We start from the raw sequence: 20541 nt of genomic DNA, 5'->3' as shown, positions 1-20541 counted from the left end.
AATGCAAGAAGGTTGTGTAACCTTACCTCCTGGGTCTTGGACATGTTTTTTTGTCTGAAATACATAATACATAAAGACATACAGTGGGATTCTCCGACTCCCTGTCGGGTCAGAGAATATCCGGGGGCGCCGCGAATCCCGCCCCGCCGTATTCTCCGGGGCCAGTTTTCGGACGGGGGTAGGGTTCAAGCCACGCCGGTCAGGGGCTGTTGGCAGCGGTTGCCCCGGCAATTCTCCGGGCCCCGATGGGCCGAGCGGCCGGCCGTTTCTGTCCAGTCCTGCTGGCGTGGATATGGTCCCAAACGGCGGGACCTGGCAGGTAAGTCGACTGGGGCAGTCCTCGACCGGGGGGGGGGGGGGCACGGTGGCCTGGCTCGCAATCGAGGCCCACCGAAACCGGGGTGGGTGGGTGAGCAGCCTCGTGGAATTCCTTAGGTTGGAAAAATCAAGTTTGCCTTGAAAGGGTCTGTGGAAGAGTTTGCCTGGAGATGGAAACAGTTTATCGACTTCTTCAAGGGTAGTTATGAAGTCAGCGGAGGTGGGGGTGGGGGGAACTGGGGTTTAAAAAAAAAAAAAGGAGGCAGAGTAGGTGGAGGATAACGGCAGAGAGGGTGGTTATATATCTAATAATAATAATAATCGCTTATTGTCACAAGTAGGCCTCAATGAAGTTACTGTGAAAAGCGCCTAGTATCTGTTTTGTTATGTGATTTCCTGCTCTCTTTGGTTTTGGTTGTGTTTTGATTTAATATATATAATAAATAAATGCCTTAATAAAAACATTTTAAAAATATATATATTGTATTTATTAACAGAGGTATATCTTGTGGATTTGTAAGCCATACATTCCTTTAATAAAGCTTTTTTTTAAAGTGGCTGAGAGCTCACTTTAGTCATTCATTGAAGAATTTGTTTCTACATATGAAGGGACTCCACTACTTCACCGCTTTCCTGCTAAGTTATTTGCTCTTATGAATTTATTTCAATATTAAATGGCTAAATGTATAGTTTTCTCTGAATTTTGCTCTTGTAAACCTACTTTTTCATCAGTATTTATATTCCTGTTCAATTGTAGGATATGGTGAATCGTAGGATTTCTATGGACATGATGTTAAAGGTGGCTAGTTCCCAGCGTTACCGTCAGTTCATCTTTCTTACTCCACAGAACATGAGGTATATACTCTTTTCCTACATGAACTTTGCATATTTCCATGTTAGCAGATATGTATATTGAAAGTCGTCATTTGATTATATTTTGCTGTAACCTAAGAGTCCCTCAAGTTTGGTCCATCGTTCAATGAGATCGGGACTAGTCTGTGACCTACCTCCATATCTTGACCCTCAATATCATAGGTCAACAAAAAATCTCGGGCTTAAAATTTACAACTGATCTTGTGTCAATAATGATTTGTGAGAGAGGGTTCCAAACATTTACCGACCTTCATCTGTAGAAATGTTTCTCAATTTTGCTTTTGGAAGGTCTGGCTCTAATGTTTAGACTATGTGCTGGAGTCCTAGACTCCACACCCAGTGGAAATAATTTATCTCTATCAACTATCCAATCCCTGTAGTACATGAAACCTTGAACCAAATTATTCTTAACTTTTAAATTCCAGGGAATACAATTCTCATGGTGTGTAATCCCTGCTTGTACTTAATCATTGGAATCCAGGTATAATTCTTGTAAACCTATGCTATACGCCCTCCCATGGCTAATATATTCTTCTTTAAGGAGTGGTTTCGGAGCTGCGCACAATACTGCAAGGTGTGGGATAACCAAAAGACTTGGTAGCCACTCGGCCCATTCGGTCTGCTCTGCCATTCAATCATGGCTGATATCCAGGGCTTTGTATAGCTGAAACTTGACTTCTACCTACTTGTACTCTCTAAAGACCATCAATCTTATTAATCATGACATTTTAATGACCTGTGTACGTGGACCCCCTGGTCTCTTTGAACCTCCATTCCTTCCAACTTTTCACCATTTAGGAAGTACCCTGTTCTGTCCTTTTTGAATGTGAAGTGGATGACCTCAAACTTGCCCCTGTTGAAATCCACAACGTTTTTTCCCCATTCACTTTACCTATTTAAATGCCTCTGTAATTTTATGCTTCCAGCTACATTATTGTCTACCTTTGTGTCACTGGCAAATTTTGATATGTGGTTTCCTGTCCCACCATTCAAGTCATTAATAAATACTGTGAATAGTTTAGGCCACAACGCAGATCCTTGTGGAACACTGCTAGTCAATTTGAGTACCTACCATTATTCCTACTCCGCCAATTTCCTTGTCAGATCAACAATCTGCTGTCATTTCTGGTTTAATTTTTTTCTATTTCCGCTAGCATTAATATAATATTTAAGTTGAAACTGCTACTTGATTATACATATTTTCTCATAATATTTACAGCTGAACTTGTTTTCCCTTCTATTTTTCTTCTCCTGCACCTCAGCCAAAACTTAATGCCCTTTAGCATCCGCCTATTTTGCATTGTTACCAAGTGATCCAAAATAAAAATTAGGCTCAGTAGTATGATGTTTGAGAAGAAATTGGCAACAGGACCTAAAAGGTAGTAATCTCCGGATTACTCCGGGTGGTACCCGGAGTAGAAATGGGAGACAGAGCAGATGAATATGTGGCTGGAGAGATGGTGCAAGAATGCAGGCTTTCTTTACTGAGACATTGAAACTGATTCTGGGGTGGAACCTGTACTGGCCAGGCAGTTTGCAGCGGAGCTGAGCCAGGACCAATGTCCTTGCCCGATGGTTTGCTAGTACTATTGGGTGAGGTTAAACTATAAGGGATGGGAGCCAGATAATATTATAAATCAAGGTGCACAAAGAATTGGATATGACAGGTAGCACTAAGTTTAGGTATAAAGGTGGGGTCAGGGGGGTCAGAGTAAGAAGGAGAGAAATAAGATCTAAATTGGGTTCGCTGTGCACGTATGGAATAAGATGAATTAGCTGCAAGTGCAGACTGGCATGCGTGACTATGATGTGGAGATAATAAAGCCTGGTTCAAAATAGGATGGTGCTGGGTACTAAATATTCTTGGAGACAAGATGTTTGGGAATGATGGGGAAGGAAAGAAAGGAGGAGGGGTTTCACAATTCATTACAGATAATATTTGCGCTGGAGAGAGGAAAAAATTCAAAAGGGGCCAAGAGCAGAATCTATCAGGTTAGAGCTAAGAAGCAATAGAGGTAACAACCTTAATTGGTTGTATTCCATGGATTATCAACAAGTGGGAAAGATGTAGAGGAATAGGTTTTCAAGGAAATTTAATAAGTGCCCAAACTAGAGTAGTTATAATGGGAAGTTTAAATTATCCAATTAAAACTACTTATCGTTTAGCTTTCGAATATATTCCGAAAAACAGGTGTGCTACATTGAAACGTGCTAAACAAAAATAATTTTCCTATAATAAAAAAAAAGCATGTAAAAATGCAGTGTTATACTCTATTTGAAATTTTTAAGTTAAGAATCTAGTGCTTGCCTTCTACCTAACTGGCCCAAAAACTTCTTCCTGCTTACTACTTAACTACTTTGCTATAACTACTTACTAACTTGCTATTCAGGAATAGAGCTTCTGAGAGTTGGGAGGGGGTCAGTAGAGGGGAAGGGGTGAGTGAGGTAGAAGGTCAGGAGAGGGAATTAGTGCGTGGCAGGATTGTTAGTGGAGTGGTAATCTGAGGGGAGGGGGCGATTGAACAAGCATAGGAGGGGGAAACACTGAGCGTGAGGTTCGCAGGAGGGAGATAGCGAAAGGGACGCGGCAGGGTGAGATTTAGGAGAGCAAGGGTAGGCTTGGGAGGGGGATGGTCAGAAGAAGGAGTGGCGAGAGAGAGTTTCGGAAGAGGGAAGCAGTGAGCTGCAAGGTTGGGAGGGGGAAGCAGCGAGCGGCAGCGTTGGGAGAAAGACGGCGAGGTCAGGGTTGGGAGGAGGAGGCAGCGAGCAGTGTGTCAGGATAGGGAGACGGTGCACGAAGTGTTGAGAGAGGGAGGTGGTAAGCACGGCGGAGCGATCAGACGGTGAGCAGAGGTCACGAATCTGCTGAACATTGTGCAGTCATCAACGAATACCCCAAAATCTGACCTTATGATGGAAGATGGTTGAGCTTAAGACAGTAACCTGGTGAACTTCTGCAATGATGCCCCGGGACTAAGATGGCTGACCTTCAACAACCTCGAACAAGCATGATTATTGTGCATGCTCAGCTGCTTCGCTTGCTGCCCATCCTGACTTCATTGCTAGATCTCACTTGCCATTTCTCGCTCCCCACCCTCCTCCTCACTGCTTCCTTCTTCCTGCTCAATTCCATTTTTTCCACTCCCTCCATCCTGATCTCCCTTCAGTTTGCAAAGCCAGCTGTAAGCTTTGCTGCATTCTTGCAGACATTGAAAATGGAATGACTTTTAGTATGAAGCACTTCTGGAAAATAAATCTTCGAATTCATGTGGAAATGAAATAATTCTCATGACTTTACTGATAGAAATCAAGTTCCTTGTCACTGCACTAATAGATAATGTCGCAACATTTGGTAAGGTTGGCCCGAACCTAATCTCCCCACGTCAGTGAAAGATAATGTGGAAATAACACTTCCTTTTGTGCATTGAGTTCCAACAGTTGAAATTATCCCTCATAATATACCAAAAATGGATTATATGGAAATAGTCTGTATGCTTAGTGCACGCGTTAAGTCACTGCAGTTTTACCAAATCCTTGATTAAAACTTTGCATTCATCTCACCATATTTCCTCATGCCTCAATTTTTGTAATATGTCTGTATTGTGCCTGGATAAAAGAAAAAAAAATCATTGGGACACTTATCATTGCCACCCCAAAATAAATTTAAACATGAACAAGAGAATTTTAAAATTGGATCACCCAAAAGCAATGTAGATCTATGAGGACAGAGATAATGGGTGAATTGGACTTGGTGTAGGATAGAGTAACGGCAACATAACAGCGGGTGAGATTAAGTTTATGGAGGGTGGAGAATGGGAAGCCACCCAGGTAAGTATTTATGGTGAAGTCTGAAGATGACAACAGTCACACTGGTTAAAGGAAACATTTAAGAGCCAGGAGTGAGACACAGCTAAGAGTGAGTTTGGGAATTTGAATCTAGGTGGGAATTGAATTAAATCAGTAAGGCAGCTCCTTTTAAATTTCAGGAGTTTAAATTAATTTAAATTAAGCTAGTATTGTGCAGTGTGGGTTAACAAGGGCTGCCCCACCCACTCTCATAACTGGTTGGCAGTTAAGTGTCAGTCACTTAAATCTACCTTGATCTAAAAGCAGGTGGGGGAGGGGAGTCAATTCAGGACAGTTTAAAAAGAGCAACTTGTAAACTCACTCCCAGTGAGTTCTCCCAGTGAGCCAGAGAAGACAGAGCCAGGAGTGAGACACAGCTAAGAGTGAGTTTGGGAATTTGAATCTAGGTGGGAATTCAAAGCTGGGTGGGGAGGAAGTGCTTTTTATCCCTGGTAAGTAGTGTTTCTGTTTTTCTGTTTCTTTTCATTGGTATATTTATTTTTTATTTCTTTGTTTTTTTTTTGTTGAAATTGTAGTTGTTGAAGTTAACCAAAGGTTTAAAACATCCAGGAGATCTCAGACCCGTGTCATGCTCCTCGTGTGCGATGTGGGAGCTCAGGGACACGTCCACTGTCCCTGGCTCCTTCACGTGCAAGATGTTTGTCCAGTTGCAGCTCCTGTTAGACTGCTTGACGGCTCTGGAGCTGCAGATGGACTCACTTTGGAGCATCCGCGATGCTGAGGACGTCGTGGATAGCATGTTTAGCGAGTTGGTCACACCGCAGGTGAAAGGTACTGAGGGAGATAGAAAATGGGTGACCAAAAGACAGAGCAAGAGTAAGAAGGCAGTGCAGGTGTCCCCTGCGGTCATCTCCCTGCAAAACAGATATACCGCTTTGGATACTGTTGAGGGAGATGGCTCACCAGGGGAAGGCAGCAGCAGCCAGGTTCATGGCACCGTGGCTGGCTCTGATGCGCAGCTGGGCAGGAAGAAGAATGGCAGGGCTTTAGTGATAGGGGACTCAATTGTAATGGGAATAGACAGGCGGTTCTGCGGACGCAATCGAGACTCCAGGATGGTATGTTGCCTCCCTGGTGCAAGGGTCAAGGATGTCTCGGAGCGGCTGCAGGACATTCTGGGGGGGGGGGTGAACAGCCAGCTGTTGTGGTGCACTTAGGCACCAACGATATAGGTAAAAAAACGGGACAAGGTCCTACAAGCTGAATTTAGGGAGCTAGGAGTTAAACTAAAAAGTAGGCCCTCGAAGGTAGTAATCTCAGGATTGCTACCAGTGCCACTCGCTAGTCAGAGTAGGAATGTCAGGATAGAGAGGATGAATGCGTGGCTCGAGAGATGTGCAAGAGGGAGGGATTCAAATTCCTGGGACATTGGAACCGGTTCTGGGGGGGTGGGACCAGTGCTGTTGCTCTTTTTAGCCTTATTAGCTCTGATTACGTCACCTTTGCTCACGAGTCACCAGGTATCTTTCTGATACCGCCACGTGGTTCAAGTTCAAGTTATGATTAATAAGTCAGCACGCTGCTTAGTAAGATTGAAATCAACGGTCATTTATTATATACAAGTAATGTTTATACAATAATCCTACTATCTATATAATAAACCTATCACTACTGGCCAATACTTAACTTTAGGAAGAGCCCACCAGGTCAGGGAACGAATGGCTTATCCAATCGGATCTGGCCCGCGGGATTCAAAAGGCTGATACAGGTCGATGGCTAGGAGTCTTTATCGGATAGTGATCGCTGGATTCAAACTTACGGTTGCCGGTTGCTGTTCTTTCGAAGGTCTCGAGAAGGCGAAGAAGGGAGAGAGAGAGAGATCTGAACTTGGCCCCTCACTTTATAGGGCCCAGTAGCTTCCCACTTCCCGGGGCGGCCCTTAACCCTGAGTCCCAAGTGATTGGACTTGTTCCCAATCACTGGGTTCGATACGTCCAATTGCGAGGCGATTCCCCGATCGGGGGGCGGTCGTTCACCTGCCTTTGTTTCGGCCACTGCAGGCGCCGACAGGACTGGCCTGGTATTCAATTGCTAATATGTCGCAATTGTTCCCGGGGATAGCTGATTAAACTGCAGATGTCTGGGTGGATGGACTGTTAATAGTCCTGAGTATCGATCTGGGCCAACTTCCCCAGAGCCGAATATGCTATTCTGTCTGCAGCTGTCCGTTTCTGTCTTGTTACCTGCTTTTCCCAGCAGCCTTTCCGGTTAGCCATTTTAAATCGGGTTTTGGCCAAATTAATCGGGACGCAGCCATTTTACGTGGCTACAATCCCGCCTTGTGATCCTAATGCGAAGCGTGAAGGATCACATAAATTTTGTCCTCTTCGTTCCCTGACCGGGGGAGGGGGGGGCACCTCCTACATGGCCACTACTCTGACCCTAGCTATGCACACAAATTTACCGAAACAATTCTTGAGGGCGTTATGTCAGGCAGGGGCATGTATCAAAAAATAAAACTGGGAACCTCTAATTTTACCTCAAGACTCTATACTCACTAAACATTGCATTATCCTATCTTCCTAAACATACAACAACAATCACAACATTTAATATACTCTTTCCTGGCTTGGCAGTCAAGCTCAGGATCATACATTTTTTTTTAATGAAAACTGTTTGTACATCTCTTTATTTACAGTAATAACGCAAGTGAATACTCTTTATTCGTTATAGGTCGCGGGGGTCTGGGGTCTGGTCATAGCCGAATATCGGGGATCGGATCCGATATACCGGGATTCGAGCGCGGTACGCTCTCCTTTTCCATTTGCAGAGGCGCATGGTCTGTACTGCACAGCAGAGTATGGCCAATGCTAACAGTGCCTCAATGACGTACGATAAGGAGTACCAAGTTATGAACTTGGCACACCAGGATAATGCAGCGTGGCTGGTGACTGGGCCCTCTGCGGGGCAGTGAAACATTAACGGCAGGGGGGTTTGGAGTAATGGGGTCCGCGTTCCCGCGCGACCAAAAGTCCAAAAAGATGTTGAGCACGATGATCGAAGTCCTCATGGTTGTCCTTTTTCTTTTCTTTTTCTGTGTTCGCTGGTTTTCTCCGGTCTTGGAGCTTCTGGAGTTCTGTAAAACAAGCATAGTATCTGTAACTGCCTTGGTTTAATATCCGGTGTGTTAGTGTGTCTGTCCTTCTTGGGGCCAATTAAACCCTTATAATTGGTCACAATATGTGACTGCTCCCCCATTTTTTTTTTTTCAAAACAAATGTTTGGACACGGCACACTTCCCAATGGTGGGCCAGTGCTAAGTTTAGCATCCCAATGTTGTAGGATGTAAATAGCATTTGGCGGCAACCCAAAGGTTGCCTAAATAAATAAAACTGTTTTTGAAAGGAAAAGGTCAAATGAGGTGCGTATGGGCCGCGACGGGTAAGATTTGGATGGAGTCCCCGGGTAGGACGGCTACCAATACCGTATCTCCCCTACCCGAGCGTTTTTGACCAACGGGGGGGTCCCCAGGCAGGGCGGGTCTCACGCCGTTTCTCCACTGCCTCAGCAACCGACAAGAACGGACAAAAATGTAGTCCTCATGGTGGGGTTGCTGTTCTGAATCTTCCGTCAAATCAGAAGAGCAGTTATGATCGGGTGTCTGAGGCAAGTCCTCCGAGGTATCAGCCGAATGGGCGTGTGGCGGGGGTGGGTGTCTGAGGCAAGTCCTCAGAGGTATCAGCCGAATGGGCGTGTGGCGGGGGTGGGTGTCTGAGGCAAGTCCTCAGAGGTATCAGCCGAATGGGCGTGTGGCAGTGAGAACGTTCTCCTGTTGGACGAACAACATTAAACAAACATACAAACAACGGAAAACATTCTGCAGGTTCCATCAGGAAGGACAACACTTTTCACCAAGTGTCTCCTTTAAATCATCATGTGGACACCTCAGTTCTCTGTTGCGAACAGGGTCGCAAAGGGGTTGGCGGCCTGGGAGTCAGACCCGAGGTCGTCACCTTCTCCTGGGTGCCAAACTCTGGAGTGAATTAGGGCGGAAAGGGCTGCGTGGTGTGAGCTGGGGTCGTCCTCGTCGTTGCGGACGAGTCTGCAGGAGTTGTCGCGGTGCCAATGAGTAGGGTCGAGTTGGGTGGGGACAAAGTCGGGGTCGTCCGTGTGGTTCGGTGGTCGGTGGCATGGTTTATTTAAGTAGGTGATGAGGAAGGGGTCACTGGAGTCGAAGTCGGAGTTGCTGGGTGTGGGACCAGGATGGTAGGGAGGCGTGCTGTGGCTGTCGTCACAGTCACAGTCTCTGTCTGTGCTGCTGCAGTCTGTGGGCGTTCCGGGGTGGAGTGTAATGTTTGTGGGTGGAGTCGGGGGCGAGTCCGTGTCTGGGCTGGACGTGGAAGGGGTGGGTGTGGTTACGTTGGCTGTGGGCGGGGTTTGGTCTGCTGCGTCAAGCATGACGTGGTGGGAGTGGTTTGACTGGGCTCCATAAACCTTTAGCTGGTTTTTGTGAAACCATGCAGTCTTACCATTTTGGTATTTGATTTTATATACCGACGGGTTTATTTTATCCGTAATGAAGTACGGACCCGAGTATTTTGGAGACAGAAATGTGCTGGGGTTATACACGGACAACATCACTTGTTGTCCTATATTGTACTCCGTGGCATGTACTGCCTTAGCAAAACAGGCCTTCCTCTGTTTTCTTTTAGTGCCCAGTTTAACAGCGGCTGCTAACTGAGCCATTTTTACATTTATAAGTAATTGTTCAACGGCTTTCTCGTGGGTGAGGGCCGTAACTTCAGGGCTGGTCAGGTCTAAATCCAACAAGTACTCTGTCCCTTTCATGGGGCGTCTGGTCATGAGGGTGTGTGGGGTGAAACCTGTGGAGGTGGAAACAGTATTACGCAAAAACATCAGCGCAAAGGGAAGGACCGAATCCCAAGTGGTGTTGTTTTGCTGGACCATTTTTCTAAGGGTGGTTTTTAGGGTCCGGTTCATGCGCTCCACTATACCACTCGACTGAGGGTGGTACGCAATGTGAAATTTTTGGGTTATGCCAAATATCGTGAGGACGTTCTGCATGACCTGTCCTGTAAAGTGAGAACCTTGGTCCGACTCAATACTGTGGGGGAGTCCCCATCTTGTAAAGATGTGGTGGGTTAGGATTTTGGCTGTGGTTTTCGCGGTGTTGGTGCGGGCTGGAAATGCTTCCACCCACTTTGTAAAAGTGTCAATGACCACCAGAACATATTTATAGCCATTCCTGCAAGGGGGCAATGGACCTATAAAATCGATCTGGAGGTTAGTCCAGGGGCCGTTAACGGGTCGGGTGTGGCTGAGATGTGCCTTTTTGGCATATCTATCTGGGTTGTTCTGAGCGCAGATGAGGCAATTCTCGATGTAATGGGATACATCCTCTTTGAGATTAGGCCACCAACAAAGCTGTTTGAGGTGGGCTGCGGTGGGTTTGATTCCCTGGTGTCCATGACCATCATGGAATAAACAGATCATTTGATTCCTATCCTGCTCAGGAACTACAGAAAGGGGGTGTCCTTTAGCACCACACCGTCATGTGTGATTATTGTATTTCTATACCTCTCGTATGAGGCTGGAAACTTCCCTTTCACGATTTCAGTGAGAGCGCTATCCTGCTTCTGGGCCTCGACTAGATTTTCGATCCTAGTCTGCGCGACCTGAACTGCACTCACTGGCGCACTCACTGGGCGCTCTCAGGGGGCTCCCAAAAGTACCCATGCCTGGATCCTGCCTTAGCCAGCGCGTCGGCTTTTACATTTCCAGGGGGGGAGGAACGATGGTGGCTGCGAACAAAGGTCCTGTTCTTGGCTTTTTCCAGAATATGGCGGAGTAATGGGGCTGAGGGGAGGGGTTTCCCATCCGCGGAAGCAAATCCTCTTGTTTCCCAGAGGGGCAGAAATTCAGTGAGGCTGTTGCAGACGTATAGGCTGTCTGAGTATATGTCTGCTGGGCTGGGGAAGGAATCTGGGTGCTCTACAATGTAAGCGATGGCCGCAAGCTCTGCTGCCTGTGCGCCTAAGTGTCCGGGTAATTTTAATGCGATTTCCTCGAGGGCACGTCCCTGCGCGTCCTCCACATAAATCCCACAACCTGTTATGCGTTGCCCATCCAGGATTGTGGAAGATCCATCCACATAAATCCTAATGGGGTCACACGTGTCCGGGTGAGGGCGGTTCTGAGATGGAGTGGCTAGTTTTCTGGGGGGTGTTTTAGCTATAAAGGGGCCTGTATTATGGTGGGGCGAGATGATTTCACACTCATGGGGGGTTCCGGGGTACTGTAGATTGTCCGCTAAGTATGTGTGTGTTTTGGTCCGTTTGACTGTGATGTCCCGTCCTTGTAAGAGAAGGGTCCACCTAGCAGCGCGGATTTGGCTGACGGTACCGTCTTTAAGTCGTCCGTCTAGTAAAAGTTGTGTGGGGGTGTGTTCGGTCAAGATGGTGATGGGGTTCAGTCCGGTAATGTAGGAAAAGTACTGGACTGCCCAGAAAACTGCGAGCAGGTGCCTCTCACAGGCTGAAAATCCCTGCTCCACAGCATCTAAAATTCGGGAGGCATAAGCTACGGGTCTTAGCTGGTCATGCCGTTCCTGCAGGAGCACGGCTGAAAGGGTGCGGTCTGTGGTCGCTACCTCTATGGCGTAAGGGGAAAGCGGGTCGGGAACTTGTAGTGCGGGGGCGGCTATGAGCGCCTGTTTTAATGATTCCACAGCATCCGTATGCTGCGGAAGCCATTCCCAGGGGGCTCCTTTCTTTAGGAGGTCTGAGAGGGGCGCTGCCTTGCTGGCGAAACCGTCAATGTGGTTTCGGCAGTAGCCAACCAGTCCTAAAAACGACCGGAGGGCTGGTTGAAGGGGCAATTTAGGGATCGAGTCAATTCTTTTGTGCTCGATCTCGCGTTTGCCGTGTGTGATAATTGTACCCAAATATACCACTTTTTCTTCCAATATCTGGGCCTTTTTGGGGTTTACTTTACAGCCAATGGAATGTAGTAATTCCAGGAGTTCGGTCAGAAGCTCAATGTGCTCTTCCTTTGTGTCTGTCTGCAATAGTAGGTCGTCTACATACTGTACCAGACATTCGGGGCGAGAAGATTTTGCTAGTCCATTTGCCAGCTGTCGGTGGAAAATGGAGGGGGAGTTGTGGAAGCCTTGTGGCAGGCATGTCCACGTGTACTGCTGCGCTCTGAAAGTGAAGGCAAATTTATACTGGCACGCCTTTGCCAATGGAATGGACCAGAACCCATTACTGACGTCCAAAACCGTGAAATATCGGGCATGGAGTCCCTGTTTGAGCATGGTCTCGGGACTTGTTGCAACGGTGGGGGCTGCTGCGGGGGTGACTTTATTGAGTTCCCGATAATCAATGGTCAAGCGCCATGATCCATCGGGTTTCCTTACTGGCCAAATCGGGGCATTATTAGTTGAGGCTACCGATCTTAGGACGCCCTGCTCTAATACGCTTTCTATGACCTTTAGGATTTCTCCCTCTGCTTCTAGGGGAAATCCGTACTGTTTTGGGGGTCTAGGGTCCGGTCCGGTTATCTGTACGGAACCGGTCATCCGTCCACAGTCGTGTTCGTGGGTTGCAAATGCTGCCCTGTTCTTTTGCAGGACTGCCCTAACCTGTCGGTCCGTGCTGAGTGTGGTGGAGTTGAACCAAAACTCGCCTACTGCGCTAATTTTGTTCATATAGTCCCCTATATTGAGCGTTGCGGGGGCTCTAGCGGATTTCGCCATCTTCCAGACACACTGGTTGACTGGATCGAAAGAGAGGTGGTGAGAGTTCATAAAGTCGATCCCTAAAATGTGCTCTGCTGTTGGGGGCAGGTCGACTAACACTACGGGGTGTTTCGTATTAATAGTTCCGATCTGGATGGGTATAGGGGTTGTGATATGCCCCTGTTGTGAGTGGCCTGTGAAGCCGCTGAGGGTGATAGTGGCTGTGGTGGGCTACGTGTCCTTACCAAGGGTGGAGGAATTTAAGGTTGTGCGGGACCCTCCTGTGTCCCAGAGAAGCTCGATTGGCTGTCCCCTAACCTTTGCTGCGACTACGGGTCGTCCTGACCTATCCCAAAGGGTATCGCAGACCCAGCTGGGGGAGCCTGTACACCGTCAGTCCGTTCCGGTCAAGTCTGTCTGATCGGACTGGGCGCTAACGCTATGTATGGGCTCTGCCTTTTTCTTATTGAGAGTGCCTATCTGTTGGGCTCTCTGTGGTTTTTTTAGGGGCCTTGCATTCTTTGGCAAAATGTCCCAACTGTCCGCAATTGTAGCATTCTTGCGGTTTTGCTGGGGGGCTGCTCTTTCCCTCGTTTACCCAGGCGGGGTTGTGGAGAGTGGTTCTTACTGCCTGCACGTCTGCGGCGGCTTGGTTTTCCTCGGGGGTTCTAGCTGCGGATTTACCGTGAGCCGCTTGTTCCCAAACGCGGGACAATCCTTTGACCACCCACTTCTCATTATGAGCCTCCTCCGAGGGGTCATAATTACTGCAGGCATTCTGTCCTGCTTCCGTGGCATGGGAGATAAGGGTGCGGGTCCATTTGGCCATATTGTCTGCGGACAAATGGGCACGGTCTACGTTGCCGAAAACGGCTTCAAAGTGAATCCACAAGCGTCCTGCGAACGCTGTGGGGTGTTCAGACTTTTTCTGTCTACATTTATTTAAACCGTCTACGGGGTCGCCCCGGTTGTACCCGATCGCATCCAGGATCGCAGTATGCATTTATGCAAGGGTGCCTCCTCCTACATTCTGTGGGTCGGGAAGGGCTGCTGCGACCGATGGGTCTAAGCTGAGGACCGTGAGCTTTACGTGCTCCTTTTCATCCCGGCCGAACATGGTCACCTGGCGTTTGACGGTGGCAAAGAAATGGTGTGGGTCTGAAGCGGGGAGGAACGGTGTGATTTTCGCACACGTGTCCCGTAATTGGGTCACTGTGAGGGGGTGGAATATAAGACTTCCGCCTCATCTGCTGTGGCGGTGCAGTGGGTTGTTACAGGGTTCATGGGAGCCTGTATTATCTGCTGTGTGGGGGGTGGGGGTGCTCTCCTCCTTTGGGGTTTTCCCTGCGCACATACTCCTTGAACATATCTCTGCGCTGTCTCTTGCAGTTCTTTCCAATCAGGGCCGTCTTCCTGGTCTAAACCTTCCCCAAAGGTGTCTTGGAATCCCTTTTGGACAGAAAGCATTGCTTGCAGGTCTGCAATTTGCTTTCTGCACTTTGCATGGTCCAAGGTACTCTGCCTTTGTTCCATGGTTGCAGCGTGGAGCGCTCTCAAGGCTGCCTTGAGATCACTGCATTGTTTCTGGAGCGTCTCTACCTGCTTTTCTGTTTCTTTCTTTACCAGGACTGCACGCTGCGTGTCCTGATAAGCCTTTTCGTACTGGGACTGGAAACTACTCAAGTGCGCCAGACAAGACTGGTGGCCTCGTTTGGCATCAGCCACCTCTTCGTCCTTTGCTGCTAGTTTCCTTTTTAATTCCAAGTTCTCTTTCTCAACCTCTCATACATCGATTTTACTCATACGATGTATGCCTTCTATTTCTTTGCGGAGCGTCCTGACGACCTCCTCTGTGCCTCGCAATTGTGCCAGACAGGACACAATTGCCATCGTCTTGCGCGCTTTTGCTAAGCTCTTTTTATGGCTCTCACTCAGGTTCTCCCATCAAGTATGCGCTATGCTTCCGGGACCTGAATCGTCATTATTGCAGAAAACATTCCACATGGGCCATCCTTTGCCCTGCAGACATTTGCGAATTTCCACTTCCCAAATGGGACACTGTCCCACTCTAACGCTGCTGATCGATGCGACCGCAAATTCTTCGGGGTTCATGAGCCGCTGCATTGCCTGCATGGCTATCTTATCTGCTTGTTACGTTCAAATTTGGAACAGGGGGCTAAGGTGGTATCGTAGATGCGGGTACGGCTTGCACTAATTTCCGAAAATACAGACTTCCGACAGTTTTGACGCAACAAAATCTATCAGTTTTACCTTATAACCCTGTTAGTTACGCATGCATACACACACTTCCGAATTGTGAATTATTAACCAGAACCGCTTGAACACTTGTGGTTTTGTTTTGTTTTTGTTTCAGATTGGATTCTATTCAAATTGTTGGGGTTCTCCCGGAGTGGTTTTCCACTTCTATGTCGGGTCCCGGCGGAGTCGCCAATTATGTTGCTCTTTTTAGCCTTAGTTTATTAGCTCTGATTCCGTCACCTTTGCTCACGAGTCGCCAGGTATCTTTCTGATACCGCCACGTGGTTCAAATTCGAGTTATGATTAATAAGTCAGCACACTGCTTGGTAAGATTGAAATCAACGGTCATTTATTATGTACAACAAGTAATGTTTATACAATAATCCTACTATCTATATAATAAACCTATCACTACTGGCCAATACTTAACTTTAGGAAGAGCCCACCAGGTCAGGGAACGAATGGCTTATCCAATCGGATCTGGCCCGCGGGATTCAAAAGGCTGATACAGGTCGATGGCTAGGAGTCTTTATCGGATAGCGGTCGCTGGATTCAAACTTACGGTTGCTGGTTGCTGTTCTTGCGAAGGTCTCGAGCAGGCGAAGAAGGGAGAGAGAGATCTGAACTTGGCCCCTCACTTTATCGGGCCCAGGGGCTTCCCGCCTCCCGGGGCGGCCCTTGACCCTGAGTCCCAAGTGATTGGACTTGTTCCCAATCACTGGGTTTGATACGTCCAATTGCGAGGCGATTCCCCGATCGGGGGGTGGCCGTTCACCTGCCTTTGTTTCGGCCACTGCAGGCACCGACAGGTCTGGCCCGGTATTCAATTGCTAATATGTTGCAATTGTTCCCGGGGATAGCTGATTAAACTGCAGATGTCTGGGTGGATGGGCTGTTAATAGCCCTGAGTATCGATCTGGGCCAACTTCCCCAGAGCCGAATATGCTATTCTGTCTGCAGCTGTCTGTTTCTGTCTTGTTACCTGCTTTTCCCAACAGCCTTTCCGGTTAGCTGTTTTAAATCGGGTTTTGGCCAAATTAATCGGGACGCAGCCATTTTACGTGGCTACAGTACAAACCGGACGGTCTGCACTTGGGCAGGACTGGAACCGATGTACTGGGGGGGGGGGGTTTGCTAGAGCTGTTGGGGAGAGTTTAAACTAATGTGGCAGGGGGATGGGAACTGATGCAGCAAGTTGGAAGGTAGTAAAGCAGGGACAGAAATAAAAGGCAGTAAGGGGGAAAGTGTAAGGCAGAGAAGCCATAGTCAAAAATCAAAAAGGGCGACAGTGCAAGGTACAGTGACTGAGGGGAGCTCAGTGACTGGGACCAGGAATACTAAAAGAAATAAAACGGGAAGTGAAAACATTAATGGTAAGCGACGCGGCAGGTTGTTACATGAAGATATGGGTTCAACGACAAGGAAAATTAGGAGAAAGGTTAAGAGGAAATATAACTTAGGAGAGGTTACTGATCGAGGTGTTAAGATTCAGAACAGAGGTAAAAAAGCCAACATAAGTGTACTTTACCTGAATGCTCGTAGTATTCGGAATAAGGTAAATGAGTTGATGGCACAAATCATCGTGAATGACTATGATTTAGTGGCCATTACTGAAACATGGTGAAAGGATGGACACGATTGGGAGTTAAATATCCGAGGGTATCAAACTTTTCGGAAGGACAGAGTGGATGGTAAGGGAGGTGGTGTAGCTCTGTTATTTAAGGATGACATCAGGGCAATAGTAAGGGATGACATTGGTGCTATGGAGGATAAGGTTGAATCCATTTGGGTGGAAATCAGGAATAGTAAGGCGAAAAAGTCACTGATAGGAGTAATCTATAGGCCACCAAATAGTAACATTATGGTGGGGCAGGCAATAAACAAAGAAAAAACAGATGCATGTAGAAATGGTACAGCGGTTATCATGGGGGATTTTAATCTACATGTTGATTGGTTTAATCAGGTCGGTCAAGGCAGCCTTAAGGAGGAGTTTATAGAATGTATCCGCGATAGTTTCCTGGAACAGTATGTAATGGAACCTACGAGGGAACAAGCGGTCCTAGATCTGGTCCTGTGTAATGAGACAGGATTGATTCAGGATTTCATAGTTGGGGATCCTCTCGGAAAGAGCGATCACAATATGGTGGAATTTAAAATACAGGTGGAGGGTGAGAAGGTAAAATCAAGCCCTAGTGTTCTGTGCTTAAACAAAGGAGATTACAATGGGATGAGAGAAGAACTAGCTAAGGTAGACTGGGAGCAAATACTTTATAGTGAAACAGTTGAGGAACAGTGGAGAACCTTCCAAGTGATTTTTCACAGTGCTCAGCAAAGGTTTATACCAACAAAAAGGAAGGACGGTAAAAAGAGGGAAAATCGACCGTGGATATCTAAGGAAATAAGGGAGAGTATCAAATTGAAGGAAAAAACATACAAAGTAGCAAAGATCAGTGGGAGACTAGAGGACTGGGAAATCTTTAGGGGGCAACAGAAAGCTACTAAAAAAGCTATAAAGAAGAATAAGATAGATTATGAGAGTAAACTTGCTCAGAATATAAAAACAGATAGTAAAAGTTTCTACAAATGCATAAAACAAAAAAGAGTGGCTAAGGTAAATATTGGTCCTTTAGAGGATGAGAAGGGAGATTTAATAATGGGAGATGAGAAAATGGCTGAGGAACTGAACAGGTTTTTTGGGTCGGTCTTCACAGTGGAAGACACAAATAACATGCCAGTGACTGATGGAAATGAGGCTATGACAGGTGAGGACCTTGAGAGGATTGTTATCACCAAGGAGGTAGTGATGGGCAATCTAATGGGGCTAAAGGTAGACAAGTCTCCTGGACCTGATGGAATGCATCCCAGAGTGCTAAAAGACATGGCTAGGGAAATTGCAAATGCACTAGTGATAATTTACCAAAATTCACTAGACTCTGGGGTGGTCCTGGCGGATTGGAAATTAGCAAAGGTGACGCCACTGTTTAAAAAAGGAGGTCGGCAGAAAGCGGGTAATTATAGGCCAGTGAGCTTAACTTCGGTAGTAGGGAAGATGCTAGAATCTATCATCAAGGAGGAAATAGCGAGGCATCTGAATGGGAATTGTCCCATTGGGCAGACGCAGCATGGGTTCATAAAGGGCAGGTCGTGCCTAACTAATTTAGTGGAATTTTTTGAGGACATTAACAGTGCGGTAGATAACGGGGAGCCAATGGATGTGGTATATCTGGATTTCCAGAAAGCCTTTGACAAGGTGCCACACAAAAGGTGGTTGCATAAGATAAAGATGCATGGCATTAAGGGGAAAGTAGTAGCATGGATAGAGGATTGGTTAATTAATAGAAAGCAAAGAGTGGGGATTAATGGGTGTTTCTCTGGTTGGCAATCAGTACCTAGTGGTGTCCCTCAGGGATCAGTGTTGGGCCCACAACTGTTCACAATTCACATAGATGATTTGGAGTTGGAGACCAAGGGCAATGTGTCCAAGTTTGCAGACGACACTAAGATAAGTGGTAAAGCAAAAAGTGCAGAGGATACTGGAAGTCTGCAGAGGGATTTGGATAGGCTAAGTGAATGGGCTAGGATCTGGCAGATGGAATACAATGTTGACAAATGTGAGGTTATCCATTTTGGTAGGAATAACAGCAAAAGGGATTATTATTTCAATGATAAAATATTAAAACATGCTGCTGTGCAGAGAGACCTGGGTGTGCTAGTGCATGAGTCGCAAAAAGTTGGTTTACAGGTGCAACATGTGATTAAGAAGGCAAATGGAATTTTGTCCTTCATTGCTAGAGGGATGGAGTTTAAGACTAGGGAGGTTCTGCTGCAATTGTATAAGATGTTAGTGAGGCCACACCTGGAGTATTGTGTTCAGTTTTAGTCTCCTTACTTGAGAAAGGACGTACTGGCACTGGAGGGTATGCAGAGGAGATTCACTAGGTTAATCCCAGAGCTGAAGGGGTTGGATTACGAGGAGAGGTTGAGTAGACTGGGACTGTACTCGTTGGAATTTAGAAGGATGAGGGGGGATCTTATAGAAATATATAAGATTATGAAGGGAATAGATAGGATAGATGCGGGCAGGTTGTTTCCACTGGCGGGTGAAAGCAGAACTTGGGGGCAGAGCCTCAAAATAAGGGGAAGTACATTTAGGACTGAGTTTAGGAGGAACCTCTTCACCCAAAGGGTTGTGTGTGTATGGAATTCCTTGCCCAGTGAAGCAGTAGAGGCTCCTTCATTAAATGTTTTGAAGGTAAAGATCGATAGTTTTTTGAAGAATAAAGGGATTAAGGGTTATGGTGTTCGGGCTGGAAATTGGAGCTGAGTACACAAAGATCAGCCATGATCTCATTGAATGGTGGAGCAGGCTCGAGGGGCCAGATGGCCTACTCCTGCTCCTAGTTCTTATGTTCTTATTTATAGTTGCTGGAATGCTGTTTCAATAACTGTGCGTATTTTAAAAATATTTTGTTTCAGTTCTTTGCCTGCCAACCACCTAATTAGAATCCTTCGTATGCATGACCCTGAAAGAGGCCAGACCACATTACCTTTCCGTTCACGAGATCAAGCTGAAGACTCGGACGATTAAACGGCTATTGATGTGTATTATAAATATAGTTCAATGGTTTTTATGTGAATGAACATTTATTTAAAAGAAACATAGATATGTGTTGTTCTTTTAATAATGAAGTAACATATTTTGAAGGTGAAAATAAACTGCCAGGATGGTTTTCATGTTGAAATATGTCCATGTCACTGTTTGTTGCATATATTAGCCCAGTTTTATTTGGACTTTTCTGGGTTCTGTTTGTTGCACCTTTTAATTTATAATGATGACCTGTGTATTAATTAATGATGTTTGGAAAGGCCATTGCAAATACATAGATACTGCACCGACACATTTTTACCAGCTTTATTTTTTACATTGCCTGCATGAAGGGAAGGGTTTGGTAAGCTTCATTATCTTTTGTCTAAACAGATAAACTAATGTCTTCATGGTAAAGCCTCTGGAAAATATAATACTTGTAAGTTTCTGTACAATAAAAGATAATTGTCATTTTTAAAGTTTTATCTTCTGTGTATTGATTGCAAATTATAAAATCATTAAGCTAAAAGTTTGAAATTGCCAAATAATAAATGATGTGTTAAAGTGATTTCTAATTTCCTACAGGTCAAAATATATTCAGAATAGAAGTGTGCATACTTTCTGCTGTTGCAGTCAACTTTTCCCTGGATTAATATTTTCGCTGACAGAGTGAAAGGAGACGTTGTGCAATAATTGTCCTTGAAGGAGGATTGCAAAAATTACATTCTGTTTGGGAATGAGGAATATAACAAGAAACTACTGGCCAGGCAACTCAATATCATTGATGAGGAAACTTTCAGATAGTAATCTGGGACAAAATAAATTAGCATTTGGAAAAATGGGCTAATAAAAGAAAATCAGCACAGATTTGTTAATGGCACATCATGTTTGTTAAAGTTAATAAATTCTTTGAAGTATTGGAGAAGATTGATGCGGGTAA

The 20541-nt window shown here is 46.1% G+C and overlaps 1 protein-coding gene across 3 annotated transcripts in view; it reads left to right on the top strand.

Moving 5' to 3' along the window:
• LOC140410571 (structural maintenance of chromosomes protein 6-like) overlaps positions 1 to 20080 on the top strand; it is a 166782-nt gene extending 146702 nt beyond the window's left edge. For all 3 annotated transcript variants that reach the window (XM_072498831.1, XM_072498833.1, XM_072498832.1), the window contains exons 26-27: positions 1076 to 1173; positions 19493 to 20080. In XM_072498831.1, the coding sequence (XP_072354932.1) occupies positions 1076 to 1173; positions 19493 to 19604 (210 nt within the window). In that variant the 3' untranslated portion in view covers positions 19605 to 20080. The remainder of the gene's footprint in view (positions 1 to 1075; positions 1174 to 19492) is intronic.
• The last annotated feature ends 461 nt before the right edge of the window (positions 20081 to 20541 follow it).

The sequence above is a fragment of the Scyliorhinus torazame genome, chromosome 4 (assembly GCF_047496885.1).
Source record: "Scyliorhinus torazame isolate Kashiwa2021f chromosome 4, sScyTor2.1, whole genome shotgun sequence".
NCBI classification, from domain to species: domain Eukaryota; kingdom Metazoa; phylum Chordata; class Chondrichthyes; order Carcharhiniformes; family Scyliorhinidae; genus Scyliorhinus; species Scyliorhinus torazame.
The sequence above is the reverse complement of the archived record's forward strand: the minus strand, read 5'-3'. Positions and strand labels throughout refer to the sequence as shown.